Genomic DNA, 22,068 nt, shown 5'->3' on the forward strand with positions numbered 1-22,068 from the left:
ATTGCAATACTCCTGCGAGAGCTTTTAAACGAAATTGTTCGTGAGTAGGACAAGCAACGTAGAGCGATGACGTATGCGAAGAGAGGATGGGAACTCTTTCTACTCCCTCTTATGCCGCTATTATCGCCGCAGTTATCAAAATTTCTTCTTTCAAATAGTACTGAAAGAGGAAATTTCGATAACTGTCGAAATTCCAGGCATACGTCTGCAACACCGCACGATAGGATAAAAAAAATACCGTAAAATTTTTTTTCTTTATAGCTTCCTTCCTCAAAATAGGGGTGCGCCTCTTACACGTGTGCGCCTCTTACACAAGCTTATACGGTAATTGTCATTCCTCATTTGGAAGTTGTTTTTTTTTTCAAATGAAAACCTGTAGGAAGCTTAGGAATGTTAAAATTCCTCAGCTCTAATTTTATGGATATAGTAATAGCAGTTGAAATAACAAATGACCCTGACCTAACACTAATGGCACCATAATCACTGTAAAAACTCATACATGCATACATAGATCCCTTGTAAAATGTACACCCAACTTTACAGAATACAACATTGGTAAAAAAATAATTCTGACAAGAAAATGACCAACATATTATTGATAAGAAAGGTATTAGATCTGATCTAAAGGAAAAGTCATCTAAGGCTCTTACTTAATACGGAGCATAATATAATATAAATAAAATAACATTAAGGATTGTATCAATAATGAAATATTGAGCCTTTGTGAAAATCTTGCATTCTCTAGCATGAAGTACACCCCATTTTTTGGTACTTACAAACGGAGAAAAGGGTGTATTTAAGGCATTAGCAAATATGACGTAGGTTATTTCACATCATGAAAAAAAATTATTTGTCAGCTCTAGCTCCTGCAGAGTATCAAATAGAAAATAATATAGATTTTTTTATATTGAAAGCTGAACGGTTGACTATAAAAACAATATGGGTGTAATTGCTGGGATCTCCAAAAGCAAGCATCATAATACTATAGAATAGATAATAACTTTGTTTAATTTAAGAAAGTCACTTTAGTCAACAATGCATTGGAAGGCCCACAGAAATATTAACCTACTTTAAAACTCTAATAGAATAAAATATACTTTTTTCATTTGATATTATTTCTGAGAACAAAGATTCTTGCACTGGTGAGAAGGAAAATACATACACAGTACACTCCCAATTATCCAGGCTACTGATGGGGAGAGGCGGCACGAATAATCGGAAACACAGATAATACAAACTTTTATATAATTTCTTGTAATTTTCATAATTTACGTAAATCAAACATTCTGTTATTACTCACACACATTGTCTGTTACCTTAGATTGCTTCCCCGAATAGTCAAGAGCTTTCTCTTTCCGACCGCTATCTTTTTTGCGGTGATAACATGATTGTATTCGTATTCCTACTGCTACATGCGATACCTAGTTTCTGAAAACCATGCGAGGTCATAGATTCAGAAAAGTGGTTTGCACGAATGCTTTGAAAACACTGCACAACATTGGAAACTATACTGACAGGCACCGTGCCAAATAGTCACGTCTTGCACAAGTTGCCCTGGATGCAACTGCTGCAGGACGCAGATCCGTAACCACTGAGCCCGATCCCGCACCACGATGTTTGGAAAAGAAAAGCACGGAACTCCAGTGAAGGCACAAGTGCACAATTACGTCATCGTACAGTAGCGGTTACAGGAAACTGGGACTTAGGCAAATGGTCTATGCAGGCGAGTGCCTCGCTATGACTCATGCTATCTCTATTTCTACTTCCTCCGCTGCTTTCACTTCAACTATTCCCTTCCTCTCCAGTTTGGCCTTGACTGGTAACGGTGTAAACATGCCTGAGTGTGACAAAATCTTCGGTTCCCTGTGCCGTATTCAACCCCATGCGAAGCCACAGCAATAATTGTGCATTTGCGATATAAAATATACAATTAAAGATCATAGGAAATATTTCTCTGAATTTACGAATGATTAACCATTGAAGAATCTTTTAAAATTAATCAAGAGTTTTTTCCTGCCACTGATTGTCGTCTACTACGCAAGGGCAGACGTCCAAGTAAACTTGAAACATTCCTTATCAGCAACTAGATAAAATAATTCCCCTGTAAGAAGGGGATTCTAAGAGCATTGTATTTGAAAAAAATGCAAATATCTTGGTGCTTTTGAGACCGATTTAATTTTATTATTAAGATCGCATCAAACTTCAAAGGACCATGAACTCACGCACGGATAATTCGCAACCCGAATAAACCGCAGCTGGATGATTAGGAATCTGCTGTACGTTAAAAATGTAAGAGACAGAGACCAAATATTCAAAACTTTGGCGTCAATTTGATGAGATAAGTTCCACCACAAGTTATGAAAGTTTTCAAGTGCTTACCACTCACATCCTTGAGATGATTTCTTACGTTCCAAATGAAAGGATCAAATGCCATTACAAAGTTCTAAGAATTCTATAATACTTGAGGAAATTAAAAATAACATAAAGAATAATATTACCATCACTACTTACTAACTTCTCTTCAGATAAGCAACTTATATTTTCATATTGTAGAGGAGGAATTTTCAAAATCTTATTGATTGAGTATATAATCCATTAAAAAATAGGCTTACTAAACAAGAAACTCTTCAGCCTTCCTCCCCTCCAACAAATTGTGAATGTATTTAATGCTATCATTCACTGGCAGGGCATTCAAATGATGTTTCAACTTCTAAATTATTTTCGGAGCATTAAAACTATTAACACCAGAAAAAGAATCCTAACAATTTTTACAACCTCAAAAGATATATACCAACCACAAGCTAAGATTTATGAAGGCGTTACAGATTTTATATGCTTTTTGGGACCTTTTAGGTACTCCATTATTACCATGTAACTTTAGAAAGCTATGAGAAAAGGTACATATTCGCTCAACCAGGACTTTGATACAAGTTACAACAAGGCACAAATTAGACAAGCAAGTATCAAAACTTGAGTCGAATTTATCTTTATTTATGGTTTTAATTGCTTCTGAGCAATAGATTATTACATATTTTGTTGTGCATGCACAAATATTTATTGAAGTTCCATAATATTACTTTCACTTTTACTTATAATTTGGAGCAAGATAAAAAAGATGCTGCAAATTCTGTACACATGAATATGTATGGAGAACTAACCTTGCCACAATGTGGACAGGTGAATACACCCTCATGGCAGTGGACATGAACATGTTCTTTGAGGGCTAACACCTGGTAAAATATCTCCCGGCAAATAGGACATTCAAATGTCTTCTCCTCTGAAATGATAAAATATTATGTTAATTCAAATAACATCCAAAGAAATAAAATTGAAAGTAGGTAAAACCTTTCAAGAGTGCTATTACTCTATTTTCATAAGGCAATTACTTTACAAGTGCAGCACCACTCAGAAAAATAACACCATGAAACCAATAGCGAAGTCAGAAAAAGTTTTTCCGGAAATGTAAATTACGATCAGTATATACTCTTCCTATGCACTTTCGATTTACGAACTTTCAGAGATGAGAACATTTAAAAAATTCAAGTGTGTCCAGAATTTCAAATTTGGCACCTTTGGAGTTGGCCAATCCAGCGCAGGGGGACGAAAAGGAACTCACACTTTGTGCTCAGTCTGAACTGTGTCAATTAAATCTGTTGTGAAGTCAGAAACTGTTCAGCTTTTCACCCATTCTTCCTTCCCACAGACAGCGCATTTTATTCGGCTCCATCCACATCGCACGCGCAGCTAGTCACAATCGTGAGTTAATGCAAAATTGTAATGCAGTGTTGCATTCAGCAGGATAACCACACTTTTCGATGTCTTGCATAGGTTTATCAACTTATGAACAAGCTCTCGGAACGCACCTTGTTCGTTAGTCAAAAACTTACTAATACGGGAGATTGAATAGGCAATGAATTTTGGCAAGGCATGTTTTTTTTTTGCAATGATTCTTGAAGAAATGCTCTGACGAAGTTCGTTATTACGAATCTCCAGTTTTTCGGTTCTGTGAACTTTGTAATAACGAGAGTTTACTGTATTTACTAATTTGTCTGAAAGATGCTAATTATAACTAAGAAAAGATTGCATGTAGCAAAAAAGATTTACATTTGAACTCTAAAAATAAATACAACTCTCCACTAACATTGAAGAATCCTAAAGAAAACTTCAATAACTACCTATTAAGCGTAATGAAAATAGTATCTTACCAGTATGAACTTTTATATGGCATGCCAGAGCTGAGTTGTTAAGGAAACGCTTGTAGCACACATCACATTGCAAGGGTTTGGATTCCTCTGTTCCATGCACCAGCATGTGCTTCTGTGGAAAAAAAATAGAGAGATGAACAAATTAATGAATTTAAAGAGTAACTACATCTTATATCACACAGAGAACGCTAACGGGAGAGAAACATCATCATTCCTCATTTTACTTGGGATGAGTAGATCCAGTTTTTTTTAATTCATGCAGGATCCTCGATTTCATATCTATAACGTATCACAAATTTTTTATCAAATTAAATTTTTAATGCTAAGCTATCCCATAAAGTTAATTAAGCAATTAAAATACTTTTGGTGACATACTAAACGCAATGCTATTTTGATGAAGTCCACATTTTGAAAATATTTCTATGATGAATGGGGTCATTCGCTCAGACCCTAAATTGCAAGTCATGAAAAGAATTAGTTAGATGGAAGAGTAGGAAATGTTTTTTTAAATCTTAACCTATCTTTCCCAGTCAGCCATTCTCCCACAAGTTCAAAATAAGAAAATGCATAATTTTCTGCACATTTTTTAAAATGAGCTGTTGAAATCATTATGCATAGTTCTGGTTCATTTAACCATTCTGGAAAGAATTTCACTGAGTGGAAGAAACAAAGACAAATAAACAATAACATATCATTTTAGGCCCACAAACAAGACTGAGGAGTAGTGGAGAAGAAGCAATGCTCTTGGCATGAGTTTGTAACGTCATCAGCTTAACAGCTATAGGGCTAGGGGCATCGATTTTTCACTTAGAATACCTTGTGAAGTAGGTGACAGATTGAGAAAATGAAAAATATGGGTTACTTTGTTTTATCAAGCAATATTACCATTGGCGATTTATAAAATTATAGAATAAGCTGAAGGCAAAATAAATCACCAATAAATGATTCATCAAATGCTAAATCAACATTACATTAGGTTACTTCAGTTACACTGGCAGTATGTAGTATTAGTAGTAAAAGAGGGGTCACCTCATTGTAGAGAGAGTACGCAGCCAGTGACAGTAAGGAACCAATTTTAATATTGCATACATATAGTTTCCAATGGGAATCAATTACTTATGTCATTTTGCTTGTTTTCCAGGAGAAGTAAACAAAGCTTAACAAGGAGCAACTGTATAACATTAGATAATTAGTAGAGTATTAGACATGAGCATTGGAAATAGATTTTAAGGAGGAAAACTCTTACCTGCAACCTATCCTCTGATGCAAAAGCTTTATAGCACAGTTCACATTTATGAGGCTTGGATGGATTCAGGGCACCTCGTGAGCGACGAATCGTCCCATGGGCTGATGCATGAATTATCAATTCCTTTTTACTGGGAAAATTCTATAATTAGGAGAGAAAAAATAAAAATAATAAAAATACACATACTGACACAAGGACAAATTTTCTGCTCATTACCATACACCCTTTTCTGAGGTGTATGGAGGCATGAGAAATGACCTCCACTTCAATTTGATAAAATAGAATAAAGTGAGGTTTCATTAAGACGCTCTGTTGAAAGGAAAAATTCATATCAAACACTGTCAAGCAGTCCAATTCACTCACTCACACACTGATTCAACCCAATGATTGGCTTGGATAGGTGCGGTCCCCAACTTTCACACACAATGAATTCCTTAAAACGTGCCCGAAAGTGGAATGTGTGAAAGTCGAACCATTTGAGTTCCATACTAACTTGGTGTTAAGTTCCATAAGAGCGAAATGTACATACTAAAACCTTATTTTTTACACAATTTTATTTTTATTAACAAATGTTTAGTAATAAATAAATAAAAATTTTCACAATATGTAATTTATTTTGAAAATAAGCAGTAAACGTAAACAAAAGTTATAAAAAAAAAACAAGAATTCCGTTGGGTACCCAGTGAAACTTCCTCTCAGTGTTTAAGTTGACATTCCACATATAATGTCCACTATAAATAAAAAGACATACAGTGAAACCTCGATATAACGACACCCCACGGTGCACTAATAAACACTCGCTATAGCGAATTGTCGCTTTACCGGAGGTGGAGCAAATAATAGCCAATATACCTGTTGCGAACAGATATACAGGAACAGGAGTGGTGCAGCGACAGATAAACATCTATACGATAAACGTAAGCATAAATCCAGACGAAAGGCGATGTGTTTTTGCATCACTAAATTTCCTTACTCAAATAACGACTAACTATTCAAACAATTTATAAGTGCTGCACTGAATAAAAATCATGCAAAGCACTGTTTCGTCAATCATTATATTTATCGAACGACAGTTTACCACATAAATTTGAGACTGAGCACTCCATTAACTTCATTTCTAACAGATCGCTATCAATTACAGAGGTTAAGGAGTCTTGATGAAAGTCTTCAGGTGGTGAAACCCTCGCTATGGCGAAAGCCAACACCGAAAGGGTCTCGTAAAAACGAATTTTTTAACACGCTTATTATAGGATCAATTGACGGTGCATCGGCTATCTCTCGTAATAGCGGGGGTGTCGCTATAGCCCATACTCGCTTTAACGAGGTTCCACTGTATCAAGGAGCATAACTAAATGCAATTGTATAACAATGACTCTTGATACCTTTAAATTTTTGCATCAAAATTCCTTGGCGGGTGACATCTTGTCACAGTGTATCTCGTGATCGCATACCTTTCGCATGTAACACAAAAAAGGGGAAAGACATATGGAATCCGGATGGTATTTCTTACAATATCATTGCTGAAGGTGCAAATGTTATATATGAATTAAACAGCACTCAAATGGAAAAGCACAATTAGAAAGAGGCACTTTTAATTAGTATTTTTATTGACGGCTGTTTGATGGTGTCTAGTCAACTTTTTTTTTAAATCTCTCCAACGAAGGCCGAACTACAGCTTCCTTCTTCTCTGAGTCTGTAGCAGGCAGTGTCTCTCTCAAATTAATCACCTTGATTAAAATCAACACAGCCCTCGATCGTGCACATTCGTATCATCCGCATACACTGCCAAATGAAACAGTTCAATGTTTGGATGCGCAGTGAATATTTCAGTCATTTCAAAAAATTACTTACAGACACACACAGGTGTCAATTTGGAATGTATTTAAGTGTGAATTGCACGAAAGTCGAGGACCGTCTGCATGTCATAGGCAGCTTCAAATCACATATTCTAGGTTTCACATATTCATTCATTCATATGGTGAAGGTTGCTATTTCTTAGTACTGACATTTTATAAATAAAATTGAGCTTTAGCATTATCAGTCTACATGAAGTTCTCATGGGTATTTTAACATGGATTTTATTTGCTTTTTCTCGACCAGAAATATTTTTTAAATAATGTTACTGACACACCCCAACAGACTATTCCATTCCTCTGGAGTAGAAATTTGAATAATATACAGATTTCAGCACATTGATTGATACTGTCTTTCTTTTTGCAGGAATCTGACTTGATATCGACACCTCCACTGCACAAATGCTCAACAATCGTAAACCAAATCAAATCCACTAGCCTAGTAGCCCTAGCAATGCTAAATGAGTGGATTTGATTCGGAGGGTGATTGTTGAGTGTTTGTGCACTGGAGGTATCAATATATAACAGTTTAAAGTAGAGCAGAGTTTGGTGACATGAGTTGACTAGTAGCCGGACTGATGAAAGCAACAAAAAAAAACTACATACATTTGATCATCAAAAACTTCACCTATATTTGCAAGGAGTCTATACATTTCTTTTTAAACAATGCCTATATTCAGTAAATGAATATTTTGAGAATATTCACAAAACTGGAATTGTATAATCTCACTATCTCCGCAATCATCATTCTTATGTAAGTATTTGTGACAATTTTCATTTTTATGATATTACCCACATTATGTGTATTATGACAAAACCCATTCCAAATTCCATAAAAGCATGGTCATTGAAGAATTAATTATTACCATTATTATTCAGGGATCAAGGGACTAGTTTCTTCCCTGGCCACCTCTGCTAGAGGGATTCATGTTGGGAATGTTTAAAGGCTTTACCAAGGATTTTAATCCAGGATGATTAAATCGGTAACCAAGCATACAAACATTTGGCCAATGTTCTCTGCTCTCCAATTAAAATACAAAAGAATATGAAATAGATGCTACTTCAATCAGGTTTCGATTAGTGATGGGTCGGTTCGATTCCTCGATTCTTCGATTCCTCGATTCTCGGCCAAGAACCGGAATCGAAAACGAGTACTTGCCAAGGCGAAAAATCGATTCCGATTCCAGTAGTACTTAAAACAACAAAATAAACGACCGCGTTTCCAACAGTCATTTGAATTTTCGCGCCACGTAATCGTAATAACAAAACACATATCTTCTTGGGATGTGCGAGTACTCGAAAATTCAAGTCGATCGAGTAGTTGGTACTCGACTCGAGCGTTCCGAGTCGCATTACGAATGTCGAGTCGAGTAGTTAAGGTTACAGTGCTTTCGAGGCTAGTAGGTCCAGCAATCTGGCGATAGGAAGCGCTATCATGAAACTCATGTAATAATGCAGTTTTTAAAGCCGATAAGCCATTCTAATGCCTTGGCCTGGTACACGGCCTGGTAGTTTCAGCTTGCCGAATACACTATAGTTGTCGACGTGGGCGCCGAATACCTTTACGCCAGCCGCAGCGGCCGATCGTCTTCCTACCCGGCGCACACTAGTCTGAAATCGGAAAAAGCTGGAATAAAGTCCAAAATGACCTTTTTGGGGATAGAGACTTGAAACTCAGCGTAAATACTCATAAATCATTACCAAATATTGCTTTATATGCCATTTCACATAAATACGAACCTTTAGTGAGATACAGAGGCCCAAGCATGACCAATTTTTCAATGCCTCGCGAGATATCGTTTTTCCTCAAAAAATCTTTGAATTTATCCAAGTGGTTTTGCGTTGGTGTGAGTTTTATGGAATATAAAACGCAATATTCCTTTGATCTGGTGCTTTGCCTATACTTTCAATGACTTTCGAAGATTTTGGCTCTCATCTGTCGGGTTTTACAACGCAAAATGGCCGACCCGTTTTTCACGTGAAATTTGACATAAAGTAGACATTATCTTTCGTTTACGAAAAATATAACTCGGAAAATTTGAACCGCAATATAAAGTAGAGATTTCTAAAGAGTAATAATAAGAAATCTTGAAAAAAAAGTTTGCGAAGAAGGAAATACGAGCGATTTTTCAATCGCGCGTCAAGGCTGAGCTACACGCTGCGGAACTTTAAGGCTCGGTAACAGGCCGATTTTTCAAGTTTTTTAAAACATTAGTCTTGAAAATCGTCATTTAAAGCATAGATAATCGTCTTCATTGACTTAAAACACTAAACTGAGGATGTTAAAAAGGATTATGTATAGATCGACTTGACCATTTAGCGCATTACTCGAGTGAAAATACTAAGGATTGGATATTTTTTGGAACCATCCCACGCATAAGAAATATGCCTCGGGTATTGAAGTAAAGTGAAGAAATTAAGTCAGCATGCTTAAGAGAGTGAAAAAAGAACTATTTCCGTGAAAGGCAACAACCAATACCCTTTTTCCCTTTCCACCTTCGCCGAGGTGAGTCGGGCGGTAGGGGGAGTTTCCACACCACAAGGCTCTTTTAGCCTTCTTTATTACTGCGACCGTCCGATGTGATATTCATTTGTAGCGTTTAGTTTCTTTCTTGAACTTAAAGCAAGAGATTTTAAGGTTGATTAAATGACGTGAGAAGTATATATACTTCTCACGTCATTTAATCAACCTAGCTATAGCATTTTTTTGGCTCTACAAAACTAAAGTTTAGTTCTATAGTTGTTCGCTTCGACCACTTGAATTCCATGAAGATTCAAGATCCAAAAAATCGTTGATATAATTTTTAATAAAAATTCCAAAGTTTCCGAAATCTTGCAATTTTGGTGGGAAAGTACATGCCCAATAACACACATGTGTAGCAAAAGGCAATTTTCTGCAGGCAGTAATACTATAACATGGAGACGTCAAAACCTGTTGGCTGAGCATGTAGAATAATTGGTTTTTCTGCTTGAGAATTTGAAAGGGCCAAATATTACATAGATTCATATACGTAGTATGTAATCTTTATTACAGCTATGAAAATTTCTGTACTCAGGTATATTCTGTTTTGAAATTTAGCTATTATATTTTAATTACATAGGAATTATTTGAAAGATGCTTTTGTCAACTGACTCTCTCACAGAGTAATATTTTTAAAAGTGGTTTTCTTGTTGCCTGGAATTAAGTGATATTTTTCTTGGAGCCTATGGCATCAGAATCGATGGAATCGGTATCGGTAGAATCGGAATCGAAATGTCAGAATCGGAATCGGGATCGGAATCGATAAAATTTTGGAATCGACCCATCACTAGTTTCGATACAGATTATCACCACAGGGGGGGGGGGGGGCAACAAGCATAGACTCAATGGAGAAGGATAACCACTCAGAAAAGAATTATCTTCCTCTATCGCCTGTTCAAGATTACAAATGAAAGGGATAAAGGAGGAGAAGGTTTACACAGAAAATATGTGCACTTCAGTCCAAGTAAAGCAAAAACTAACCTGTTTACACTGTGGACAATGCAATGTCTTGATAGCAAAATCAGCAGCAAGCTTTTTACCACTGACACTAGATGATGCAAACGCAAGAATTATATCAGCAGCCTCTTCCCAATCTTTCGTCTCTTCACTTTCAAGATTGCCCTCAAGATTTTCGGCAGCATGTTCCAAAGTGTGAAGACTAAGAACAGATGGTGAGTCGAAGGATAGGCTACAATGAATGCATAACCATTCATTTGGTGTCCTGTAGAAAATAACAAATAAATACACTTACAAAGGAGTGAATAAAAAAGGAGTTAGATAATGATACAATGCATATATTCAGCACAGAAAATTAAGTCCACTAGAATCTAGTCAAAAAGTTCACTAATTCCACTGGAATTTGAAATTAATGGATAAAAATGAACACAAGTAGTAGCCCCTCATCTAAAATATGAACAGGATGATATTTTTATTCCTTTCAGCAAACATCATCATTATAATTTTCCCGAAATCTATCCAACTTCTATCTCTCCTCTCTCTACATTAAATGTTCTAAGATTTTCTCATGAAGTTATCAAACAAGGACAGAAGTTAATAAATTAAAAAGTTGAAAATCCATCAAATGAAGGAAGAGCCACATATATGTTATTTTTTTCCACGATCAGGAAAAAGTATTTTCATAACTTTGGCAATAGTTATGAATACACATGACTTACATCACCTAATTCTCAAAAAAATAAAGTTATTAAGGAATGAATGATATGCAGACAGATAAAGCACTAAAACTTGGAAAATTTTAACTCATAATCTTTCAGATATATTTGAAAAACACCAGACCACACCTATGACCAGCTGTAAGTTGGGTATGGCTTGACCCCCCAATTTTGGGCTATGATGATCCCAATATGATCAGGAGGCTAATGCTAACAGCTCAGCTGGAGGTCTTCATGCCCACTGCGTGAGAATTATTTACCGTACAGTACCTTCAGTGACACTGGTATCACAGGGAACAAAAAACTTTACCTAAGTTAATAGTGTTACCTGCCAACATGTATTACATTTTATTTATTTGTCATTATTTAAATCAGTTACTTAAATTATAAAATAACAGCTTCAAATAAAGACCATAAATTACTGTAAATGAATACACTTAATAAACAGCAGAGAACATAATTGAGCATCTTCATATCTAAAGCTGAACAGCATGAATGTCCATATTAATTTCTGAATATCTTACAAAGAATTTTCTTACAAAAAACTCAACCTTAACTTTTAAGTACTTTCTAACTGATATGATGGTAAGAACTAATGATATCAAAGGCTGAAAAATACTTAAAAATAACTTTACTATGCAAAAAGATGATAGTAACCCAAGAGAAAACTTTGAAAAAATAATACTTTGTGCATTACCTCTCAGAGCCACTTTTTGATGAATCAGAAAGATCCTTTCCATTCACTTGCACATCCTCAACCTTTCTAAGATGCTTCTTGAAATGCCTGAAATTCGATTCAAATTAAAAAATTATGAACCTAAAGAAATACACACAAATGTGCAAAATTCCATGTATGAAAAAAATCATTCGCCTTGACCGGGACTTGAACCCGGATCCCTTGATTTCTGGCCGAGTGCTTTAGACAGTTAAGTGACTGAGGCATCAATCCCCACTGTGGAAATTGACTGACACAACTGAACAAGATGGTCTGAGCATATTTCCCTCTGCAGAATTTTGCACATTTTTTGCATTTTGGGTGATTTATCTGCATGGCTAGTCCCAACATACTAGAATAACTACACAAAAATACTTGGCCACATCAATATCCCATTTCATCAAATCAGGCTTCAAATACTTGAACATCATACTGAAATTCACACATGATTTTTACGTGCATGCCCATTGAAAATTTTGAATGAAATATTGAACTTTCAAATAAACTATAACTATTTTCCATCAGCTAAATCTTAGCCTCCGTAAAAGCTGTCTTAAAAAAGTGACTGTGGTTAAGTTCAAATTTTGGATAACCGTATGCCTCCATAAAATTTGAAGTAAATGTATTCATTTTGAAAATAATTTTTAATAAATAAGGTCACATTACTTCCAAAATTTCAGAATGAAAATAACATGCAAAATATAAATATATCACAGAATATAAAACATTAAATGTTATTGGTTGAAAAAAATTGATAAGATATATTTCACTACTTCCAATGACCTTTGCAATATATGTTCACTGTGTTTAATGAGGTAATGAGTTGTCAGCTATATACAGTGGCACAGCGAGGGGGGGTTATGGGGGATAAAACCCCCCCCAGAGCTCAGAGAAATATTAAGTTAAATCTATTTTACTTATTTGGCTTAATATTGGCTTTAGAATAATGTGAGGATTAACAAAATATCCCTCAGAAGGCCGTAAAACTCAACATTTTGAACCATTTGTCTTAATTTTTTTCTGGCGGAGGGCCCCCGGCAACTACCGCTTCCCCTGGAGGGTATACTACCCCAGGCACCCCAGTGTTATTTGTACCTGAAACCCCCCCTAGCCTTAATTCCTAGCTGCGCCCCTGGCTATATATGCCATCAACTCCTTCAATGCTCGGTGCCACTGTTGTTTCCATCAGTGCAACTCTTTCTCAATACATCGGAAGCAATGTCAGTCCATTTGTCTAGTCGTGAGCTCCAAGAGGAGGAAGGGATGCATTTGGAAGAGGACACTTGGAAGAGGAAGGCTCAGTTCCGAGCAGAGGAAAAGAAAGGGATGAATGGTCAGGAGCACTTAGCAGAGTGGGAGGCAAAAACATGCAAACTGAATGATTTTTCACAAGCTCTAACCTCGCCTTTCTGAACCAAGCTTTGACCTGAATCACTAAGTGAGTCAAACATTTGATGTGATGCGTCATCATCATGTGGATGTTGGTCAAAAGTGAAGCAACCATGAGCTATACAAGGAGGTGGCTGTTGAGAAGATGCGCAATAGGGTGGTTTACTATTATTTTTTTATTGCCTAAATCGAAACATTATTACTCCTGGAGTACACATGTCACGCTTTTAGATTTTTAAATGACGATATCTATTTTTTGCGATTAAATGAAAATGAAAATTTTTAAGAGCGCGAAAACGCGACGGGTAAGTATGAATGCTGGGAAATCTCCGTGTGACGTCGTTCTGGTTCCCGCTGCCGCAAGTGAGGTGACCTTGGGGCGAGGCTTTGAACACTGATACGACGCAGGATTCTAGCAGGTAACAGAGTACCCTGCTGGCTGGTAGCACTTGGCTTTAATAAGGATTATTAATACGTTATCAAATGAAGAAAACTTTCCTACCTTAGCCGGTTTTAATAGGTGATAATTAAGACATGTTTCCCTGAGCTCTGTGACTCATGCATGCATTGGTAATCTCAGACAATGTAAAACTCCTAACTCCTATCTAGGTCACCGTGACGTCACGTGGAGTGGAATCGCATGGGCGCCAATCTGGGCTTCTTCAAATGAGGATAAAATTGACCATTGCCATTCGTCTAAACCGGTATTTCTAAAACCAAATAATTTGTATATTATGAATACACTAATCGTGGGTAACGAATCGCAATCAAAGCCTTTCGTTTTCTTTGATGAAGGAAACTACCCTATTTGCGAAGCTAATAATGGAAATACACAAATTTATGGGAAAGGTGGTTGATTATGGGTGTGCCTACTGATTAAAGGTAGCATATTGATTATATCACTGGGTGACAATAATGCATTTTGTTTTATCTCACAATCTACCAAGTGTTTTATTGTTATGAGCTGATGGGACTTCTTTAATAGCATCAAAACATAGCAATGACAAAAACTCACCGATCTTTGTTGTATGGATGAGAAAACTGGAGTCCACATATGTTGCAAGAATACTTTTTCTCTCCAGTGTGAAGAACCAGGTGTCTCTTAAGGCTATAATTTCGAGGAAATGTTCGATTGCAGGTCTGGCATTTGTATTCTCCAGATATTCTCTATAAGGATATGATACACATAATGTCAGCATATGTATATCATAATTAAGTGAAAATCACAGTATAAGAAAGACATAAAAGGGAACTTGGTTTACCTAAGGTGAATCCCCATATTGAAATACCATCTTACTGTCCACTAGGAACCATTCCTAACAATTTTTTTATAAAAAAATCACACATTTTATGTTCAGGAAATGGTAAGAGTAAGTAATTAAGGAATTTAAAGCCTCTTCAATAGTAAGGGAGACACTATCTTGATTGTAATGCCTTCAAATGAACCCTTCACATTTTTTTCTAGCAACAGCCTTGTTGAATTCATGAATCCTTCTTTTAAAAAGCATTTTAATATTTATCTTTCAATTAACTAAAATGCACAGACTCACTGTTTTACTCTCTCCCCTTGCCAACTCCATCACAGTCAAATTATGTACATGACTTACTACATAACATTGATGGAACCTGACTATGTGATATGATTATAGGGGCAATGTCCATTGACAATAAATTCACTTTTAAGCATCAGGCTTACTTGCAAACAAGCACATCATTTTTATGAATAATGACACACAACAGCAGTATTTTTCTGGTGTTAGCAAACTTTGTCCCCAAATTCATTACAAGATATGTAAATGGTGAAGGCTAGCACTTTCTGTGACCAATAAAAATATTATTTTCATTATTATTATTATTACTTATTAGTACCGACATAATGGTAACGATCACACACAGTCATAGGAGTAGTAGGAAATGTGTGATATGACAACAGAGTTGCCACAAATGCATACTTTTCAAAATGTTTGGGGACATTTTAAAAAAACAATTTTAAAACTGCCAAGAGCAATTATATTGTACTATGGAGGCCAAACACAATAAAACCATTGAAACTTCAATAAAATCAGAAATATGGGTAAAGCGACGATTAAGCTGTGTTACATCACGGCACAACTTTCCAATGAGCCACAAAATTACAAGAGCTCTCACATTTTCATTTGAAAATATTGTAGTGGTGGCAATGTCACAGGGGTGAAAAATGGTGATACATATCTGGTATCAGTCCATCCTTACAAAATAATAGATAATCTTTCTATTAAAACATTCAAATGACAATTTAGATTGAGTGAGTTATAGCAAATTTCTACCACTGATGACAAAAAGAGATAGGAAGGCACATAAGCTTACAGCAATCATGGGGTTGAATTGGTTGAAGGTTTGACAAGTTTGCCATAGAGGAAATACACTAATTTATAGAAAACTACTAAGGCTATGCATGAACTCCCGCAATAATGTGTAGTGAAGGTGGTAGCATGTCACTTTAATGCATAAACATGCAAAAACATTTCCTCATTAGCATTTCAAAGTTCACTTAAATCCTCCTCAGTGAGCTATATTTAAAGAGAGAGAGAATTTGAAACCTCTAAGCATTATGATGGAAGATTCATACCTATGCCAGAACAATTTTGGGAAAATAATTTGGATAAAAAGGATTGATTCCTTTACTCTAATAAAATATTTAGGCAGACGAATATAATACGGAAAAAATACATTAACTCACATCACTTTTTCTTCTAGCTGACAAACTGGACTGCCTGGACCTGGTTCTAGGAGGGCTGCCGTCATCACTCTATGGAGGGTATAAATAATTAACTTAATATACACTCTCAAGAGGATAAATAGTCTTCTAAATCAAAAGTAAAAGGTACTAACCTGATCGTGAACATCATTCAGGTGCTTCTGAAGTTGCTCTGATGTATGAAATTTATCATTGCACTCAAAGCATGGCCAATTCTCAATTTCTTCTTTCACTATGGCAGAAAAAAAATTCAATTATCTCATTGCGTAACGAAATGAGAAATTTTTATGTTCATTAGGAAGAGCATCTAAAACATTATACATATATAGAGAGAGAACTTAAAACCTCTATGTAGTATGATGGAATCATCATACCTATGCTAGAATAATTTTGTGAAAATGATTTGGACAAAAAGGATCGATTCCTTTACTCTGATAAAATATTTAGACAGACAAATAAAATAGGGAAAAACACATTAAGACATTATCTCATCCCAAGTACATATATATGTATATACAACAAGTAGAAAAAAATTAACTATAAGGCACCTCCTACTACAGCTCACACACATATATTCAGAATGCAAAAATGAGTCATGAGCAACTTTTCCAAATTTCTGATAGTAATTAAGGGTGCGATTCATAGACGGCACTTTAGGCTAAAGTATACTTTAGCCGGGCTAAAGTCTGCTTTTTCCGTTTCATAAACGCCACTTTAGAGGAAAAATGGCCGAATCGTCACTTTACCGTAAAGTGCCCAACCGGAGCTCACTTTAGGGCTAAAGTGTCCTTTACGGATGAATAAATATGGCTGCACCGGCTGTTATTGAAGTTGAAATATGAAGATATTTGGGTTACGGAAATGAATATGAACTAATTTTTTGGTGAGAACACAGCAGCAAACTGGCGCGTTTCAAGAAATAACCAGACAAGTAATATATGTCTTTTCCCTGAATATATATCGAGTCGGTATTGATGGAGATGACCCAATTCTTATATTTTGAAGTTTAACTCTATCGGTCGTGTGATAATTACAACACAGTAAGTGGTTGAACAGGTTGGCATAATTTATGTTGATTTTATATACAAGTTAATTGTTAAGTTCTTAGGTTATTTATACGTTCATATTCTAGAATTTTCCTTAAAGATACTTGAATATGATAGCAAAATTCTGTTTATACATTGGCGTCAATAGCCTTCGTAAACAAAGACTTGATTTTCATATCGTTTGGCCAGCCAAATACTAGTTTCTACACCTTGTATTGCATTTTAAGCGTTTTCATTCAATATTTGCTTAATGTACTCTTTCCGTATGCCTCCATATCACGCTTAACATGTTTCTGTGATTGTGAAACTAGAGTCGAGTTTCTGTTTCGTTTTTCGACTATGCATTTGCATGTTTACAATGATGATAAAAGATCTCGTCATGAAAGGCAGCAATAAAAAGTAAAACGTACTTTCCTTCATAGCCATATTATCAGCAGCAAAGCAATGTTTCCTCGAGGATGTAGGATTGTTATGAAATGTTATTTACACAGCATCACAGACTTCACTGACATTTTCTACTGCAAAATTCGTGAATGGATACTCGGGTTAGGTATTCACATATGTCGAGGCATCTTTTAAAGTAGAAAAGAGATATTTATTGATATAAGTCCATTCTCACATTCAACATGTTTCATTGCGTGGCCATTCATTCATTGGTTTTGATGATATAGATATTCTTGACTGTACATTCTCGTCCATTTCTCTAGAATATATAACCCCTTAGGTCAACATTCCAAGAATTAAAATATTGGTAAGCACAAAAGAATTCAACAAACAACCATACCTCATTCAAAATATGCGTCCAACTGAGACAACCACTGATCGGTAAATCTTCAAATTAATTGGTAGTTTCAAGTTAACGCGAGAGAATTTCACTATTTCACCCACCTTCAATGAACGTACACCATCAAACTTCGACTAACATGTAGTCCAAACAACCGTATGCAGTTAATCATAGAAAATGATCATAAAATGACGTGAAAATATCAGCATTTGAATATTTACTTCGCTGGGAACATCGAAGGGCATTACCAATACACGAAGCTAATTAAAAGTGAGCTTTTATTCAGCCAACTCAGTCATTAACGTACAAAAAAGCTAGTGCGGAAAAGCTTTCAATGACGCAGTATTCATTTACATTTGCTCATAATATGAGAAAACGAGAAAATACAGCTTAATAAATCTTAGCAAAATACAACACGAAAACCCAGTCGCTAGAAACATGTAAACAAGTACGCATTTAATATCGTGTGTCATCTTTTTCTTCACTTTTTCGCAGCGTTCATTGCCAACACTCAAAAATTTCAATGCATGATCGAGACTTTAGGAGCTAAAGTTCCACTTTATAAAGTGAGATCCTTGGGACGACTCTGAAACGAAATTTAGCTAAAGTCTCACTTTACCGTAAAGAGAGACTTTGTAAAGTGAGCAATTTCAGTGTCGTCTATGAATCGCACCCTAAAACGTCAAAATTTTTTAGTTGAGAAGAAGATATAAAAACTTATTCAACTTATTCTGTCATATAATGATACATGATGGTCTGATGCAAAAAATCATTTAAGGGCATGTGGATGGCAAAAATAACAAAGGAAGGCCTCAGATAAGACACATAAGTAGGCGGTGAATGATGCAACAGGGAAAACATTTGTAAGTAAAAGACTAGCAACAAATGGGAGAGGGGATAAAATAAAAACATCCTTGCTTAGAAGAGTTTTAAAGAGCAAATGAAGTCATAACCCTTCCAAAAAGTTCAAGACACCAGCGCCTCGATTATGTAAATGTGACAGCGACGACGGCGATACATGACCATCACGTTCTCCTATCACGTTTCGCTGTATCATGCGATCATGTAAGCCACCGTCATCGCGCGTATCATATGGGTACGAGCGCGCGAGGTTGGTATCATTGAGAAATCTGAAGAGCCAATGAAATCCTTCAACACATCTCTGTCCGGGAATGCGTCGTCTGCGGAGTCTTTGAAATAACAATAACAAATAATGAAAACATAAAATGGAGGCAGTTCAAGGCTAACTACTTCGCTTCGCCAATAAGTAATATTACGATTAAGTACTTGTATTATGGTAAAGTTATGGGGAAAGTGTAGAATTACTTTTCGATGTGTGATAACGTAATCTATTATGCTAATGCTCACCGGGAGATGCTGCAGTCATTATATTTGCCATATCGTAGAGAATGGTCGAAAAGTCGTGACCTTGGATTGAAACTAATTAATGTTGAAATGATAATGGAAGAGTAATCGCACTAGCGATTTGAATGTGAGTAGTTAATATTTGATTTATGATGATTAAAAAATCGAAAAGGAGATTAACGATGTTGATATATTGGAGAACATGCTTGGCAAATGTTAATAATTAAACTTCTATATAAAGTAATTGATGTTTAAACCACGGATGTGCTTCAATTAGCAGTACTTCCCAATTATCTGTGTGATAATAAAGCTGCTCAATTGCATTCACCACCATGCGCATATAACAATTGAACAACGTGGACAATTGATAAAGTCAAGACAGCACTCCAGTAGAAATAATTAAGAACTTTATTGGTTTTTACTCAATTATAGGGCATTTTTAAATTAAATAAACAATAATTTATTGCAAATATTTATATTTAGTGCTCGTTTTTATCTCAGCATATGCTTGTCACACATCGGTTTCGAACATGATAGGCCGATAATGCTCGCAGCGTGATAAAGAGTGCGATCACAGTTTCACAATCGCTGCTATCACCTTCCGTCGTGGGAATCGCGTTGCCCCTGGCAACGACATCGCTCTCACCCTTCTCACAGTTACATAATCAGGGTGCAGGTGATAAAAATGCAAGTGATTTAACTTTCCAATAAAAATCTCTCACCTTTTTTTTCCTGCGACACTGAAGTGAGTATGGGTAAGCCTCTCCTTTGAGCATAAGGCAGACTATACCACACCAGAAGTTCCTCTCTGGGATGAATCAATCTTGTGGTAGTGAAATACAGAGAGTGTCCTTGCTGGCTCAAAATAAGATTAATATCCTTAAAGTTTTTTGCCGTTCGGACAAATCTCATCCAGTTAGAAGAATCTGTTTCAAAACAATTATAAAGAAAAGACAAAAAATTAGAACTTGGTTAAGGAAAGAATAGAAAATTTTTATGTCATTTTCATATAAATTTAAGCCACACAAACATTATAATTCATTAAATAAATAATCTATAACCCAGTTTAAAAAAACCCTACGCCTATAATCGCAGAGCTAAATTAATAATTTACTCCAGGAAAAAAATAAAGAACAGAAGATTTAATCCAAAACAAGTTCACGGCCACATTTTTTGGACAAGCATGCAACCTTTTTAATTAAGTACAGGAAGTTCCCAACATATAAATAGGACGCCTTGTTATATCTAAGTGAGGCATCTAAATGATTACAAGGCAAACATTAATTGGTTTGATGCAAGCCAATTTTATGATTAATCATTTCGAAGTACACAAAAAGAGCAATACAGTGGAAGCACATTATAGCAACACCTGTTAAGAAAACAAGAAATCCCTCCATATAGATTAATGTTGTTATTACCCCAAAGGTAGAAAAAATATTTTAGGGCTATATTGCCATGTCAATGTCTGCGACGACATAGCCCAAGTTTTTATCTGACATGACAAGTACCCGAAAAGTTCTGACGAAGAGGTAGATTAATAATCACAAAAAGTCTCACTATAGGCACAACTACAGCTGTTTCTGCTAAATCTGAATTTTAACTACACCCATGTCTCGTATAGCGCTAGGGATGCGTTCCTTGGGGTCTTTGCGCTAAACGAATTTGCGTTATACGAGAGCGTTTTAACATAGGGAAGATAGGGATGCGTTCCTGGTAGCATAGGTCTTTGGTATTGAATTTCCTCTAAAACATCTATATTCCCATAAAAAGCCTTAGAAAACATTATTTCTATACATATTTATAGTTTAAAACATCTTTAAAGATAGTATTCACACATTCAAATACTTTTATTCACGTTAAAAAAAATTCTTACGTGCTTTTGAAATTCCATCCTGTCGTGCGGGTGGGCTAACATCTGCTATCTCAGGGGATCGTAATGCGTTGCCGGCAGTTGACGATTTTTCAAACTAGTCTAAAAACAACTGTTGTGTCACCCAGGCCCTTTTGTAGCTCATCGAAATGACAGGAAAATGCTACTTTAAATGCCATTTCATAGCTAGCGGAGTTTATGAATGATAAATCATTTTAATTTGAAGTCCTCCGAGTCATTAGCAGCTACGTGAAACAGTCTTTAAATGCCTTGAAATCTGACCCAGGTTTTCCTTCCCTGAAAATGAATGAACGAGAATGCATTCTTTTCCAAAAGAATATCGTCTCGTCAACACTAGATCTAGTTGAGGGGGAAAGGAGCCACTTTCAATTACAGCTTGGAGTTCATCAGAAAATGTTGTGATGGCTGCGCTATCAACACTTGCATATTCACCTGATATCGCCGCACTGAAAATACCTGCTTGCCGTTTAAATTCTGGAACCAACCGCTTTCACTAAATGTCTCGGAGCGATTACCACTCTCGTCTTTTTGTACTGATTCACCATGAACTTTCCGTATGTGTAGACCGCTTGGTTGAAGTTGGTGCGGCTGAGGTCACTGATATTTTAGCTTCGTCTTTATTCAAAATAAGGCATCGTGAGTT

At 35.9% G+C, this 22,068-nt stretch overlaps 1 protein-coding gene across 6 annotated transcripts in view; it reads right to left on the reverse strand.

Annotated features, from left to right (window-relative positions):
* The window catches only part of LOC124157922 (PR domain zinc finger protein 10-like), a 71,374-nt gene that overhangs the window by 25,458 nt on the left and 23,848 nt on the right, over positions 1-22,068 (reverse strand). For all 6 annotated transcript variants that reach the window (XM_046533009.1, XM_046533010.1, XM_046533011.1 and 3 more), the window contains 9 exons: positions 20,257-20,460; positions 16,474-16,571; positions 16,322-16,390; positions 14,618-14,769; positions 12,196-12,282; positions 10,807-11,047; positions 5,452-5,592; positions 4,206-4,317; positions 3,159-3,277 (listed from right to left, as the gene is read on the reverse strand). In XM_046533009.1, coding sequence (XP_046388965.1) covers positions 3,159-3,277; positions 4,206-4,317; positions 5,452-5,592; positions 10,807-11,047; positions 12,196-12,282; positions 14,618-14,769; positions 16,322-16,390; positions 16,474-16,571; positions 20,257-20,460 — 1,223 coding nt within the window. The remainder of the gene's footprint in view (positions 1-3,158; positions 3,278-4,205; positions 4,318-5,451; positions 5,593-10,806; positions 11,048-12,195; positions 12,283-14,617; positions 14,770-16,321; positions 16,391-16,473; positions 16,572-20,256; positions 20,461-22,068) is intronic.

The sequence above is a fragment of the Ischnura elegans genome, chromosome 4, assembly GCF_921293095.1.
Source record: "Ischnura elegans chromosome 4, ioIscEleg1.1, whole genome shotgun sequence".
In the NCBI taxonomy this organism is placed as follows: Eukaryota; Metazoa; Arthropoda; class Insecta; order Odonata; family Coenagrionidae; genus Ischnura; species Ischnura elegans.